This window comes from Zalophus californianus, chromosome 9 (assembly GCF_009762305.2).
Source record: "Zalophus californianus isolate mZalCal1 chromosome 9, mZalCal1.pri.v2, whole genome shotgun sequence".
NCBI lineage: Eukaryota > Metazoa > Chordata > Mammalia > Carnivora > Otariidae > Zalophus > Zalophus californianus.
The window spans coordinates 10,248,872-10,263,391 of record NC_045603.1 but is presented as its reverse complement, the minus strand read 5'-3'; the positions used below and the strand labels follow the sequence as shown (position 1 = coordinate 10,263,391).

The 14,520-nt window shown below is 48.4% G+C and overlaps 1 protein-coding gene across 6 annotated transcripts in view; it reads right to left on the bottom strand.

Moving 5' to 3' along the window:
- Positions 1-3: 3 nt before the first annotated feature.
- PLA2G6 (phospholipase A2 group VI) overlaps positions 4-14,520 on the bottom strand; it is a 60,271-nt gene continuing 45,754 nt past the window's right edge. For 4 of the 6 annotated variants that reach the window (XM_027593818.1, XM_027593816.1, XM_027593820.1 and 1 more), the window contains 6 exons: positions 13,324-13,474; positions 3,411-3,547; positions 2,856-3,010; positions 1,566-1,733; positions 992-1,065; positions 647-791 (listed from right to left, as the gene is read on the bottom strand). In XM_027593818.1, coding sequence (XP_027449619.1) covers positions 647-791; positions 992-1,065; positions 1,566-1,733; positions 2,856-3,010; positions 3,411-3,547; positions 13,324-13,474 — 830 coding nt within the window. Of the gene's footprint in view, positions 796-991; positions 1,066-1,565; positions 1,734-2,855; positions 3,011-3,410; positions 3,548-13,323; positions 13,475-14,520 lie in introns of all 6 variants that reach the window. The other 2 variants (XM_027593817.2, XM_027593815.2) reach the window with 2 other exon arrangements.

Sequence of the window (14,520 nt, the reverse complement as noted above, 5' to 3'; positions counted from 1 at the left end):
CTGAACAGGAATCAAACCATTTATTTCGGTTTGGAGCAGCCCCTGGAGTCCCGCCCCCTCATCTACCACTTCCTGTTGGGAAGAATAACTGAGGTTACAGGAGTGACCTTTGAGAGCGGAGGAGAGCTCCCAGGGTGGGGCAGCTCTGAGGGGTGCAGGTGCTGGGTGTGTGTTGAGGAGCAAAGTCGGGATAGGGAGCTCTGCTCCTGGGGCCCAGCCTTCCCCTGCTGACGGGTGGGCAGCAGCCTGTTTCTCCAATCCCCGTCCCCCCCAGGGAAGAGGGCAGAGGGCGGAAGGGGTCTTGGGGGGAGCGGTAAGACCCCCTTAGTGTCTAAATCACCAGGTCTAGGGGCTCAAGCATCAGTTGTCCTTGGCTACCGGGGAGAGGGCCTGAGTGAGGCTCTAGGATTTTTAAGCCTGGAATGACTAAAGGTGCCAGAAGGTGAGGACAGTGGGGTCAGGCCTTGGGGACCAGCCTCCGACAGGAAGCCCAGCGCCCTCTGAGGCCCGGTCTGGTCTGTAGATGCAGAGCCGCCCAGGCCCAGGTCTGCCCGGTTGGCGGTTGGCGTGCTGGGTGGGCATCGCCCAGCCTCTCCATCAGGGGCTGGGTGGGTGGAATGAGGTGGGGGTGGCTGGGAGCCCAGCCTCACGGTGAGAGCAGCAGCTGAATGAGCTTCTGGAACTGTTCCCGGTGCTCGTGGATATAGACCTCAGTCTCCCACAGGGCATTGATCAGCACCGTGTCGCTGACCTCGTCCAGCATGATGTCTGTCCCCAGCTGGGGGTTCAATCTGTCTGGGTCAAGGAGGAGGGCTCACCCCAGGAGGCTTGGCTTGGGTGGGGGGACAAGAGCGAGGACTGGGGTGGGCTCGGGACACAGAGCAGCCGCTTGGGGAAAGGGGAAGAGCGCACGAAGGGCTTGGGGGGGAAGGTCATTGGGTCTGGCCAGGCCGGGGCATGGGGCTGGGGCCAATGCCGGCTGAGTCCTCACCTGAAGTACTGGATGCCAACCATCTCACACCAGGCCCGGGCCCGGTCCACGGCCCGCCCATCCGCATCTGTGCACTGGCAAGAAGTGGGCTCTGTGAGCGTTCAGCACACACTGTACCCTGAGTCACTGCCCGGGCATCCCCTGGTTCTAGTCCGGCTTAGCCACCCCACCCCCAGCGGAGTCCCCCAGCCTGGGCTGCAGTGACTCTCCCGGCTGTGGAACAGAGGGGCCCAGTCTGTGGTCTTCCCGGGCAGCTTGGCAGCACTGCCTGGTGGGGAGTGGGGCAGGGCCTGAGTGGACAGGCCTCGGTGTCCCGCCCCCTGCGGCTTGTGTCCCACGCGATAGTCTGGGCTTCCACACGGGGCTGTGTTCGAAGGAAGGGCTCCACGGTTAAAGGACGCCTGAAAGCCCCCAACGGTACGTGGTCACTAAGGGTCCCTGCCAACACTGAGACGGAATCGGGGACCCTCTACCCTGAGCTGGCTAACGAGGTTCAACAGAGCCTCCCTGACACCCAGGGTCCCAGGGGCTGAGGCCGGGAGGGCAGTGGAGCTGGGGAGGGGCCCATACTCACACAGTCCACCACCATCTTGCCCAATTCCTTGGCCCCAAAAACGGTCTTGGCCAGTTCCCAGGGGTTGCTGGGACGGAATACATCCACACAGGTCACGGGCACCTGTGGGGACCTCCCTGTCCCCAGAGAGACCACAATGGAGAGCTTCTTCACCTTGTTGCCCTGACCCTGTTGGGGACAGGATGGGGGTAGTTGGAGGGGCTCTTCCCACCAGCAGACCCTTCCCCAGGCGGCAGGAGCAGAGCCTGCGCTGTCCCCTCCTTTGCTCTGCAACAAGCTCTGCCGCCAATATGCTGGGCACCTTGGCAAGTGCCCCGTCCCCGGGGGGGGGGGGCTCATCCACCACAGGAGGCCACTTAGATGATGAAGACCCTTCCCCATCTGAATCTTCGAGTCCCTCCTCCTCCAGAAAGCCTGCCCTGCCCTGTCTGGCCCCTAGAGGGCGCCTGCCTCTGTGCGGGCTGCCCTTGCGGTGTCACCCAGGGGCTGCATCCGGGGCTTCCTGACGACCACAGTGAGAACGGCAGCCTGCAAGGACCTGGCACACTAGGGGTCAGGCAGTGTCCTACACATTTTACAGAAAAGCACGCGGATGCCTCATGCCAGTCCCCCCGCAGGTATCATCACTCCCCCGTGCAGTGGCTGGAGTGAAACACGGGCAGAGCCGGGATACCAACCCTGTGGCTGTCTGGCCCCGAGGCCTGAGCCCACCGCACAGCGCGGCGGCTAACACACATGGGCCTTGCCCCACCTCTGTGCTAAGCTCCTTGAGCTGAGGGCCACTTCTGTTCCTCCGGATCACTGTCTCCTCCCTAGAGGCCTCTTCCATGCGCCCTTCCCGAGCCCCCAGGTCTCTCAGCAGAGGCAATCCTTCTCCCAGGATCCTGCACAGCCCTCCATCACAGCACCCGAAATCCCTGGAGCGGCATTTGCAAACAGTCTCCTAGACGTGAGCTCCCCAAGGGCAAGCACGTGTTCCCAGGCTGGGCAGTGGCCAGCACTGAGGCTGGCATGTCCTGGTGTGCCCGCCGCTCTCCCCACTAGGTGCCCTTCACCACTCACGCCAGATTGGGCCTCAGAATCCCTCTGATTAGCACAGAGCTCTGGGCAGACACCACCCATCAAGCAGGTTCAAGTGTGAGTTAAAGCTGCTATCCAACGCACCAATGAATGAGCCTAAGAATAAAAGCCACGTGCTCTCCTAGGAGGCGATCCTTAGTAAGATTTGCTGAAACACGGTGGCTACAGGGGACGGTCATGCCCAGCCCCTCTGACTGGAGGTGCTCTCACCTTGCGGATCATGTCCTGGTTGTACTCATGGATCTCAGTCATGGCGTCCAGCGTGGGATTGTTGGCCAGCAGCCCACCATCCAGGAAGCGCCCATTGGGCCGGAAGTAGGTGGGGGCTGCCCCACTGCTCCGGGCAGCCCTCCACACCAGCTGCTCTGGGGGGTGAGGGAAGAAGGTGGCCCAGTGGCACAGGGAACTGGTACAACGCCCATGCACTGCAGATCTCAGTGTGCCTGTGCATGTGTGTCTGTGGGTCTGCAGGAAGAGGGAGAGGCTGGGAACTCTTCAGAAGCACGACCCACAGGCCATGCTCTCTGGCCCTGCTGTCCGGGTAGAAGACAGGGTGCAACTGAGAGCCCCCAGGAGGCTCCTCTAGGCTGCCTGAGGCAGAAGAGCTCCCCAGTTCTGCCTGCCCTCGGCTGATAAAGACTGGGGACAGTGGGTGGGATGGTGGTGGGCCGGGGGTGCCCGGCAGCAAGCCTATAACTCTGACCCTCCACCCCGTAGCCTCTTAGGCCGACTGTTTCCCACAGATGCATCAGACATGGTTTTAACCTGAGGGCTGAGTTGGAGGCTTGAGGTTAGTATTCTGGCTGAATCGAGGCTCCCGTACAGACTCCGGGGCATCATAATTCCGGAAGAGGTGGAGTTCAGCAGGCTGCCGGTCAGACAGGGTCCCTGTCAGCATCACCCTGGAGAGAAACAAGGAGCAAGACAGCTGATCACTGACTTAGCCACCCCTGAAAGTCCACTTTGGCAAGTTTCATCCAGATTACCGAAGGCGTTATCCTTACACCCAGTGATCCTGCTTCTGGGAGCTCATCCTAAGACATGCTCATGCCTGTGGGAGATGGGCATACGCAAAGTTATTAACAGGTTTGTCAAAGCAAACCAATGGGCGGGCGCCTGGGTGGCTCAGTCGTTAAGTGTCTGCCTTCGGCTCAGGTCATGATCCCAGGGTCCTGGGATCGAGCCCCACATCGGGCTCCCTCCTCCACGGGAAGCCTGCTTCTCCCTCTCCCCCTCACCCTGCTTGTGTTCCCTCTCTCACTGTATCTCTGTCAAATAAATAAAATCTTAGGAAAAAAAAAAGCAAACCAATGGAAACAGCAGAAATGTCCATCAGCGGGATGTTTCGATGCACCACGGTTCCCCTACCCCAGGCGGTCTGTGTCACTGCAGAATGACTGAAGAAGCACTTTATGTATTGATGGGCACTGAGCGCCAAGGTTTATGGTCAAGTGCAAAAAGTAAGGTTTGGGACAGTGTGTGCAGTATGCCACCATTTATTTAAGAACAACACCCAAAACACTGAGGTACCTATTTGCTTGGTCAGAGGGACCCATGAGCAGAACCTAGGAACAGTGAGCTGCCTCTGGGGCAGGGGACAGCTTGGTGGCTGCAGCTGACAGACAGCAGTGGGAGGAGACTTTTCACCATGTCGCCTTTGATTCCTCTTCAATGGTTCACCGTGTGAGTCTAGAACCTATTAAAGAAGACTCCAACTTTTCTCAAAAGACAAAAACATCCTTAAATACTGCAGGGAATGTGGACTGGCACAGCCCCCTTGGAAGTTAATATGTACAAATCTTACAAATATCTGAGAATTCCATCTAAGAATTCCATTTTGGAAAATTTATCCCAAAGGAAGAATCTGAGCTACAATAAGAGCTTCTTGCATAAAGCTATTCAGCACAACATAATTTATTACAGTAAAAAATGAACTGATCTAAGTGGTAACAATAGAGGGGCGCCCGGCTAGCTCAGTCGGCTGGCTCAGTCAGAAGAGCATGGGACTCTCGATCTCAGGGTTGTGAGTTCAAGTATAGTGATTATTGGGTATAGTTGGGTATAGTGATTACTAAAAAAAGAAAATAATAAACTTTAAAAAATAAATAAGTAAATGGTAACAATAGAATGGGTAAGTAAATAAAGTATTTTGCACCCATTCCAAATTCCAGGGTCCCACATTAGGCTGGGACCTAGGAGTGCCACATTAGGCACTCCTAGATAAGGGTAAACCAGAAATAAACCTGCCCCTTTCTCACCCCAGAGGCTGTGAGGAAAGTTACCTTGGCATTGGATAAATGAGAGCGAGAAAAAAAACCTGAAAATGTATAACCACAAGCTAACTTTCTGTAGGTTTGCAGTCTAAATTTACATCACCTGGGGGAAGTCCCCAAACCAAGAATTTAGTTATAGGGGCCCTAGATGGCAGGTACCTAGGTACCTGAAAGAGACAACACAAAACACTACGGAGGAAGACACTCTCAGTCTAGGCCTCAAAGAATCCACACGTATTATTTTTCAAAACTAACGAACACCACACAGTTAAAAGGCGGTGGGAGAGGGGGTGCAGCACACAATGAAATAAAACATCATAAATGAAAGCCAGCATAAACCAACATAAACAGCAAAACATACCTACATAGACTGCAGATATTTGAGTCCTTAAATAAAGATTATAAAACAGCTATACTTACAATATTAAAGACATCAAAGGCAAGCATGATAGTATCTTCAGGGAATAGGAAACTATAAGTAATGGCCTAGAAGATTTGAAGAAGAACCAAAGAGTACTGCTAGAAATTAAAAAATAAAAAGGCAATAGAATTTTAAAAATCAATGGATGGGTTAAGTGGAAATTAGATAAAGCTAAAGAGAGAATTACTGAATTGGAAAATGGGTAAAAAGAAATTGTCTAGAATGCAACATGGAGAGATAAAATTATAGAATATACAGGAGAAGTTAAAAGACATGGAAGACAGAAAAGGTTTAGCATATGTTTAAATGGAGTTCCAGAAGGAGAGGAGAGAGAAAATTAGAGGCAAGGGTTGAAGAGATAACAACTCAGGCTTCCAGGACTAAGAAAGGCAAAAACCCAAAGATTAAAAACTAATAAATCCCATGCAGGATAAATTGGAAGTAATTCATATCTAGTTATATCATGGTATAATGGCAGAACGCCAAAAGCAAACACATAAATTAAAACATCCAGAGAAAAAAGATCAATTACTTTCAAAGGAGTAACAGACTGAAACTGATTTTGCAAGGGCCACAATGGAAGTTAAAAGATGATAGAATGATATCTTGCATGTTCCCCAAGAAAATCATCAGTCTAAAATTCTATACCCAGCAAGAATCAAAAGAAAATAACTTGAAAATATTTTCAAACAATTCTGCTGGCAGAGAATTTGCCACCAGGAGACCCTCTCTAAGGAAAAGTCAAAAGACTATACTTCAGGCGGAAGGAAAGTGGTCACAGATGGAAGTCTGAAATGCAAGGAAGACTGTAGAACAAAGAAGTGAGACACACCTATATACACACATATGCATATGCATACACACACATACAAACACATAGCCAACAGTGTGCTGGAGCCAGCTCATACTGGCTTGTAAGAACCTATTGCTAAATCCCACAAGGTGGTTGTTAAATGGTTAGTAACTTGAAATTGGCATGGTGGGAGTCTTTATGCCATGGGAATTAGTGAACACTATAAATCAGGGCTTCCTTCCCTAGAAATCTGTTTTCCCAGCACACTACTGGATAAATCTAAAGGAAAACAAACTTTGAAAGATAATAATAATGTGAGCTTAAAAAAACAAGATAGACTTCAAATACAGGGAAACACTTATAAATATAATGGAATTAAATTATTTTATAAGCCTTGATTATCTGAGAGAAGGGTAATGGTATCAATTAAATTTAGACTTCCATAAGTTAAGCATGCACTAAGAAAAAAAGAAATGAGTGCACAGATTTCAAACCACAGGGAGGAAATATAATGATCAAAATTATTCAGTAATTCTAAAAGAAGGCAAAAAAGAGAAAAAGAAATGCAGAATAGGTTGGCACATACCATCCCAAATATATCAGTAATTATGTAAATATAAATATAAATATTTATATTTATAAACTATTAGATTAACCACATGAATCTTCTGATAGTCAAATCAATCAACTAAATCAGACTTCACTAGTTAACTTAAGTCAATATATTACCATGCACTTAAAAAGTATAAATGGATTAAATGGTCTAGGTAAGAACAAAGAATACAGCTTAGATTAAAAAACAAATCCAACTATAGGCTATTTACAGAAAACACATTTAAAACATAAGGACTCTTTTTTTTTTAAAAGATTTTATTTATTTGAGAGAGAGAGAATGAGAGACAGAGAGCATGAGAGGGAAGAGGGTCAGAGGGAGAAGCAGACTCCCTGCTGAGCAGGGAGCCCGATGTGGGACTCGATCCCAGACTCCAGGATCATGACCTGAGCCAAACATATGGACTCAAGGAGTATCTGGGTGGTTCAGTAGGTTAAGTGTCTGCCTTTGGCTCAGGTCATGATTCCAGGGTCCTGGGATCAAGCCCCGCATTGGGCTCCTTGCTCATCAGGGAGCCTGCTTCTCCCTCTCCCTCTGCCTGCCGCTCCCCCTTCTTGTGCTCTCTCTCTCTCTGTCAAATAAATAAAACCTTAAAAATAAATAAATAAATAAATAAAACAGGGACTCAAGAAGGTTGAGTTAAAGGGTGAATACAGATATACCATACAAATATAACCAAAGAAAGCTAGTGTTTCTGTATTAGTATCAGGATAAAACGGGCTTTAAAGCAAAAAGCATTCCTAGAGATAAAGACAGGTATTCCATAATAATAAAGATTCCACTAACCAGAAAAATATATAAAAATTTAAATATATATACACTTAATAACATAGTGTCAAAATATTTAAAAAGTTGACAGCACTATAGGGCAAAAGGGCAGTTCCCAGAGTAGGAGATTTCAATATAGCTTTCTCAATAATCGATAAAAATGGACAAAGGGGTTGTCTGGATGGCTCAGTCCATTAAGCGTCTGCCCTCAGCTCGGGTCATGGTCCCAGGGTCCTGGGGTCGAGCCCCGCATCAGGCTCCCTGTTCAGTGGGGAGTCTGCTTCTCCCTCTGCCTCTCCCCCTGCTTGTGCTCTCTCTCTTTCTGTCAAATAAATAAATAAAATCTAAAAAAAAAATGGACAAAGAATTCTTAACGGTACAGCAGAATTGAAAATTTTAAACATTCTTAGCTATATGACTTAATCGACTGCAGAACTTGGCACTCAATGCAAAATCTATATTCTTTCAAATTAGATGTGGGACATTTATAAGAATTGACTGTAGGGCACCTGGGTGGCTCAGATGGTTAAGCATCTGCCTTCGGCTCAGGTCATGATCCCAGAGTCCTGGGATTGAGCCCCACATCGGGCTCCCTGCTCCTTGGGAGCCTGCTTCTCCCTCTGCCTCTCTGTCTCTCATGAATAAATAAAATAAAAATGTTAAAAAAAAAAAAAGAATTGACTGTAGAGAAGTCCACAAACCAAGTCTCGACACATTCTGAAGGACTAAAATCATACAGAGCATATCCTCTGGCCACAGAGCAATTAATAACAAAAATATAACTAGAGAATTCCCTAAGTTTAGAAATTGAGAAATGTACTTTTAAGAAACTATGGTTAAGAAACTACAATGATGGGGCGCCTGGGTGGCTCAGTCGGTTAAGTGTCTGCCTTCAGCTTAGGTCATGATCCTGGAGTCCTGGGATCAAGCCCCACAACGGGCTCCCTGCTCAGCGGGGAGCCTGCTTCTCCCTCTGCCTGCCCCTCCCCATGCTTATGCTCTCTCTCTCTGTCAAGTAAATAAAATTTTTAAAATTTTTAAATAAAATTAAATTAAAAAAAATTATAATAAAAATTAGAAAGTATTTTGAACCAAGAAATCATAAACATGCTTATGGGATATCACTAAAACACTTGTTAGAGGGGTGCCTGGCTGGCTCAGTCAGAAGAACATGCAATTCTTGATCCTGGGGTCATGAATTTGAGCTTCACATTGAGTGTAGAGATTACTAAAAATAATTTTAACTTAAAAAAAAAACAGTTCTTAGGGAAAAATGTTTAAACTTACACATACACACATATGTACACATATATTATACAATACAACCAAAGGTTAAAAATCAATGAGCATCATTTATTTCAAGAAGTTAAAAAAAAAACAGCTAAATATACCCAAAGAAAGTACAAGAAGGAATAAAAATAAAAGCAGAAATAAATGAAGCAGAAAACAAACACACAACAGAGAGCCAATGAATACCCAAGAGTTGGTTTTCTGAAAGACTAATCCAATGGAAAAGCCTGTAGCAGGACTGGTAAAGAAGAACAGAGAAGGTGGGCGCCTGGGTGGCTCAGTTGGTTAAGCGACTGCCTTCGGCTCAGGTCATGATCCTGGAGTCCCAGGATCGAGTCCCGCATCGGGCTTCCTGCTCAGCAGGGAGTCTGCTTCTCCCTCTGACCCTCTTCCCTCTCGTGCTTTCTATCTCTCATTCTCTCTCTCTCTCAAATAAATAAATAAAATCTTTAAAAAAAAAAAAAGAACAGAGAAGGTGTACATAATTAGGACTGAAGGGGGCATCACAACAGATGCTGAAGACATTAAAAAGATAAGAGAACATTCTGAACAACTCTATGCCAATAAATTTGAAGAGCTGATGAAATTGACATATTCCTAGAAAAACATAACCAAAACCAACTCAAAAGACATTTAGAAATTCTAAATAGTCTTATAAACATTAAAGAAGTTAATGCCACCGTCAAAAATCTCCCTTCAAGCAAACTCCAGGCCCTAATGACTTCACTGGCAAATTTCACCAAATACTCAAGAAGAAGCAAAGTCTTTATTATACTACCTTTTCCAAAAAAATAGAAAATAAGAGGAAATACTCTCTCAAAACCAAAACCCGGCAACCCCCAAATGGGAAAAAATGGGTCCAAGCTCATTCATGAACGTGGATGCAAAAATCTAAACAAAATATTAGCCAGCGGAGCCCCTCAGAACTCTCTCTGTAAAAGGCGCCAGGAATTGAAAGCAGGAACTAGGAAAGGTGCCTGTACACCTGTGTGAATAGCAGTGTTATCAACAACAGTCAAATGATGGGAACAACCTAAACACCCATCAGGAGATGAACAAACACAATGTGGTGTATCCACACAATGGCATGTTATTCAGCCTTGAACAGGAAGGAAACTCTGACACGTGTTACAACATGGATGAACATCAAGGACACTATGCTCAGTAAGAGGGGCCAGCTGCAAAAGGACAAATATTGTATGGCCCGCTTCCAGGGTGTCCCTAGAGCAGTCAAAATCCTCGAGAGAGAAAGTAGAATGGTGGTTGCCAGGACCTGGGGGAGCTGGGAATGGAGTGATGTTTAATGGGAACAGAGTTTTAGTTTTGCAGGATGAAAACGTTTGGGAGGTCAGCTGCGTACCAGTGTGAATGTCCTTACCACTTACTCAACTGTACTTAAAAGGGTTTAGATGGTAATTTTTATGTTACGTGTATTTTACCACAATTAAACATGGTCAAATAAATAAATGGTACCTCTAAAAATGTATAATTTACAGTAGCACAAAACCCATGAAGAACCCGAGCCACTGATGTGCTGATCTCCATAGAGAAAACTATAAAACCACACTGAGAAATTTTAAACCAATGGAATGTTTCACTATATTCTCTAATTGGGAGACTCAGTGTTTTCAGAGGCCATTTCTCCCCGCAAATAAGCGTACGGATTCAATGTAATCTTTATCAAAGTTCCAGCAGGATTTGATTTTCTGTAGAACTGGGCATCTGATGCTACCATTTACGTGGAAGCACAAATAGCAACAAGTAACCTTTGTACAGCATTTGTGTGTGCCAGGTGTTTTCCTTCAAAAAAAAGAGAATATTTATTTAAGCAAACTCTACACCCAACGTGGGACTTGAACTCACAAACCCTGAGATGAACAGTTGCATGCTCCTCTGACTTGAGCCAGCTTCAGGTGCCCCACCAGGTGTTTTTTTTTTTTTTTTAAGATTTTATTTATTTATAAATAAATATATAAATAAATTATAGATTCCTGGACCCTGGGACCAGGGCCTGGGCCGAAGGCAGACGCTTAACGACTGAGCCACCCAGGCGCCCCCTGGTGCTTTCTAAATATTAACTTTTTTTCCTCCTCATGAAAACCCCAGGAGGAAGGTAGTATGTTATTCCCATTTTTGAAAAGAGGAAACTTCAGGGCACTTGATCTCAACCACTTCTCTAGGGTGCCTCCAAGAAAGCCGTGATACCCTTGAAGACGGACAAGGTGGGAGGCTCTGCTGTCCCAGAAATCGGGACTCGCCATAAAGCTGAGGAACAGAGCCAGCCCACAGAACAGAACACAGTCAGAAACCACCGAGCAGACATGGAGGGAAAGACAGACTTCTTCACAGGTGAGGCTGGGGTAACTGATTATTCATGTGGAAAACATGAAATTGGGTTTCCCTTGATACAAAAAACAATTCTAGGTTGATAAAGACCTAAACGTGAAAGACAGATCTAGAGAGATTTCTGACCTGATGGGGAAATTGCTTCCTGCCTCAGGCTAAGGAAGGGTTCTTGAACAAACAGAAAAAGCGCAAACCATAAAAAAAAAAAAAAAAAAAAAAAAAATTATAAATTCTACTACATTAAGAACATCCATCAACAAAACACTGTAAAGAGAATGAAAAGACAAGCCATGGAGTAGGAGAAAAGATTTAAAATCTATTTATATATCCATCAAAGGACTAGTTTTCAGAATATAAAAAAGATCATTAAGGGTGGCTCAGTCGTTGGGCATCTGCCTTCAGCCTTCGGCTCAGGTCATGATCTCAGGGTCCTGGGGTCGAGCCCCGCATCGGGCTCCCTGCTCTGCGGGAAGCCTGCTTCTCCCTCTCCCGCTCCCCCTGCTTGTGTTCCCTCTCTCGCTGTCATCTGTCAAATGAATAAATAAAATCTTAAAAAAAAAAAAAAGATCATTAAGAAGCCTCTTGGGGTGCCTGGGGGGTTCAGTCGGTTAAGACTCCGACTTTTTTTTTTTTTTTTTTTGACAGAGAGAGAGAGAGAGCACAAGTAGGCAGAGAGGCAGGCAGAGGGAGAGGGAGAAGCAGGCTCTCCACTGAGCAGGGAGCCCGACGTGGGGCTCGATCCCAGGACTCTGGGATCATGACCTGAGCCGAAGGCAGTCGCTCAACCGACTGAGCCACCCAGGCGCCCCTAAGCCTCCGACTCTTGATTTCAGCTCAGGTCATGATGTCAGGGTCGTGAGACTGAGCCCTGCCTTGGGCTCACACCGGGCTCCACGCGTGGAGCCCACATCACTACCTTCAGGAAGCTGCCCCTGACCACCTCGCCCTCAGTCCTCCTCTGTCAGCTCTGAGCCCAGCTCAGAGGGAAAGAGATTCTATTCTCTCTCCCTCTGCCCCTCCCCAAACCCCCTCTCTCTAAGAAAAAGAAAGAAAGAAAGAAAGAAAGAAAATCCAGGAAATCCATTGCACATCAGTCAGGACGGCAGCGCCCCCGGGCGGTAGGGCAGGAGCTGTGAAGGGGCTGGGGACCTGCTCAACGGGCTTTGGGACTTGGCTGGTGATTATGTGGGTGTTTGTTTTATAATTATTCACTGAACTGGTGTATGTACTTTTCTAAATGTATGTTCTATTTCACCATTTAAGAGAGCGAAAATATCTAGGATAAAATACACAAAAGTGTTTTTAAAACATCTTTTGGTTTTTACTACATGAATGATATTTCCTCCTTTTTACTTTTATTATTTTTTTGTATTTTCCCAATTTTTCTTAAAAAACTATGCATTATTCTTAAATTAAAAAAAAAAAAAAGCTAGCTTTACTATGAAAAGAAATCCTCCCTAACCCACTAGGCCTCGCTCACACATCACTACCTCCAGGAAGCTCTCCCTGACCACCTCGCCCTCGGTCCTCCTCTGTCAGCTCATGAACACTTCTCGGTGCCCTGCTCTGGGGCAGATGCTGGGGCTGCAGAGAAAACAAGGCAGCCATATTCTTGCCTCAGGGAGCTCGAGTCTGGCAGGTGACAGACACAGACATGAAACGGACAATAAAGTAATTCCGGGCTGGGTAGTCCTACAAAGAAGTAGCTGTGCTGTAGGCTCTTCTGGAACTTCTCAAACATCTGCAGCCCTGCACGGCTGTCATTTTTCGGGTCACTTATCTCCCAACCAGACTGCAAATGGCTCACTGGCCTTTCCACCTGGCGGTGGCCCCCTTCAAACCACCCCCCAACACACACACACATATGCACACGCACACACAACGCCTGCAGCACAGCCCCACTCCGCAAAAAGTCCCTGGTGTGTGGCGGCTGAGAAGCGACCCCTTCTGACCCAGGGATGTGCCGTCTGGGTGGGAAAACAGCAGTCCCGGGTGGGGGGTGTCCCGCAAGAGCGTTCTCCAGAAGCCCCAGGCCCACTTGGGAAGGAGCTGCTGAGCGCCCCCTTCCCACTTTCATCAGACCGGGGCAGGGAGCCCTCTGCCCCCTCCCCAGAACGGTGGGAGGGCTGCCCAGCTGGGGCCATAGCCACAGTGCTCCTGCTGAGGAGGCTTACTTGGGTTTCTTGACGTCGGTCATCTTGGTGTGCTCTCCAAACTCGCGCTTCAGGAATTCCTCCAGGGGCCCCGACTCATAGGGCCGTGAGCCCCGGAACACCTCATCCTTCATGCGAAAGTACACACCCCTCATGTAGGCCATGGACTTGCCTAGGAACAAGGTGGGGGAGACACGAGGGCCAGGCCCTGCCAGCTGCAGGGGCAGGGGGTGGCAGCCGGACACTGGCCTGACTCAGGCACTTAACCCAGCCGGGGCTCCTGGGCCTCTCCTCGGCAGCTTCCCACAGAGACAGAACTCCCCTTCAGCAGCCCCGAGGCTCTGCACTTCATTCTGTATTCACAATTTTGTATTCTCCTTAGAGAAGGGCCCTGAAAGTTTAAGAGCCTCTAAATCTAATCTAGACCTACCCCATTTGGCTCAGAATAGAAGGACCAGCCCTGTCCTGTAGGCCTCTGAGGACAGGCAGGGTCAAAGGGGCAGGCTGCACCTCACTCGGGCTAGGGCTGTGCGAGCAGGGTGCAGGGGGACTGTGGAGCAGAGGGGGTCTGTTCTTACCAGAGGCTGAACTGGGTGACCTCTCAAATCCCTCCCATAGCCCCCGGGAGTCTGAAGAAGGAAGTGACCCTTTCTGGAGGAGGCTAGGACCTCAGCCCCCAGACCTCATGCCCCGCTGGGCAGACACAGATCCAAGATAGCTTTTGTCTCATGGAAGGCAGGAACTAGAGACCAGAGAGGGGATGTGGGGCCCTTGAGGCCAGGGGAGGGAAGTCCCAGAAGACTGCTGACTAATAATCCTCTTCCCAGAGCCCCATGGGATGCTGCTCTCAGCCGCCTCCTGGCCTGGCTGCCTCATGTCCCTGACACCCTGAACTGCTGGGCCATGGCCTCCTCACACGGTCAATACCCAGATGCCTGCAGCTCCCCCATGGGACTGGGGCTCCCTGAGCGGGGGCATGCACCTGCCTCAGCCCCGCCACCCCATTGCCCGGCACAGGCCTGGCCGGCGGGCAGGAGGGTCCTCTCCCCATGACTTCAGACCTGGGGGTGCGCTGGAGAGCCTGGAACTGCCAGGCACTGGGGCAGGGATGAAAGGTCAGAGAAGCCGAGGCAGAGGACCATTCTTGCCTGGGTGGTAGCAGGCTCTGGGAGGGCCCCCTGCAGGGAGCATCACGCAGCCCAGACAGCTCCACAAAGG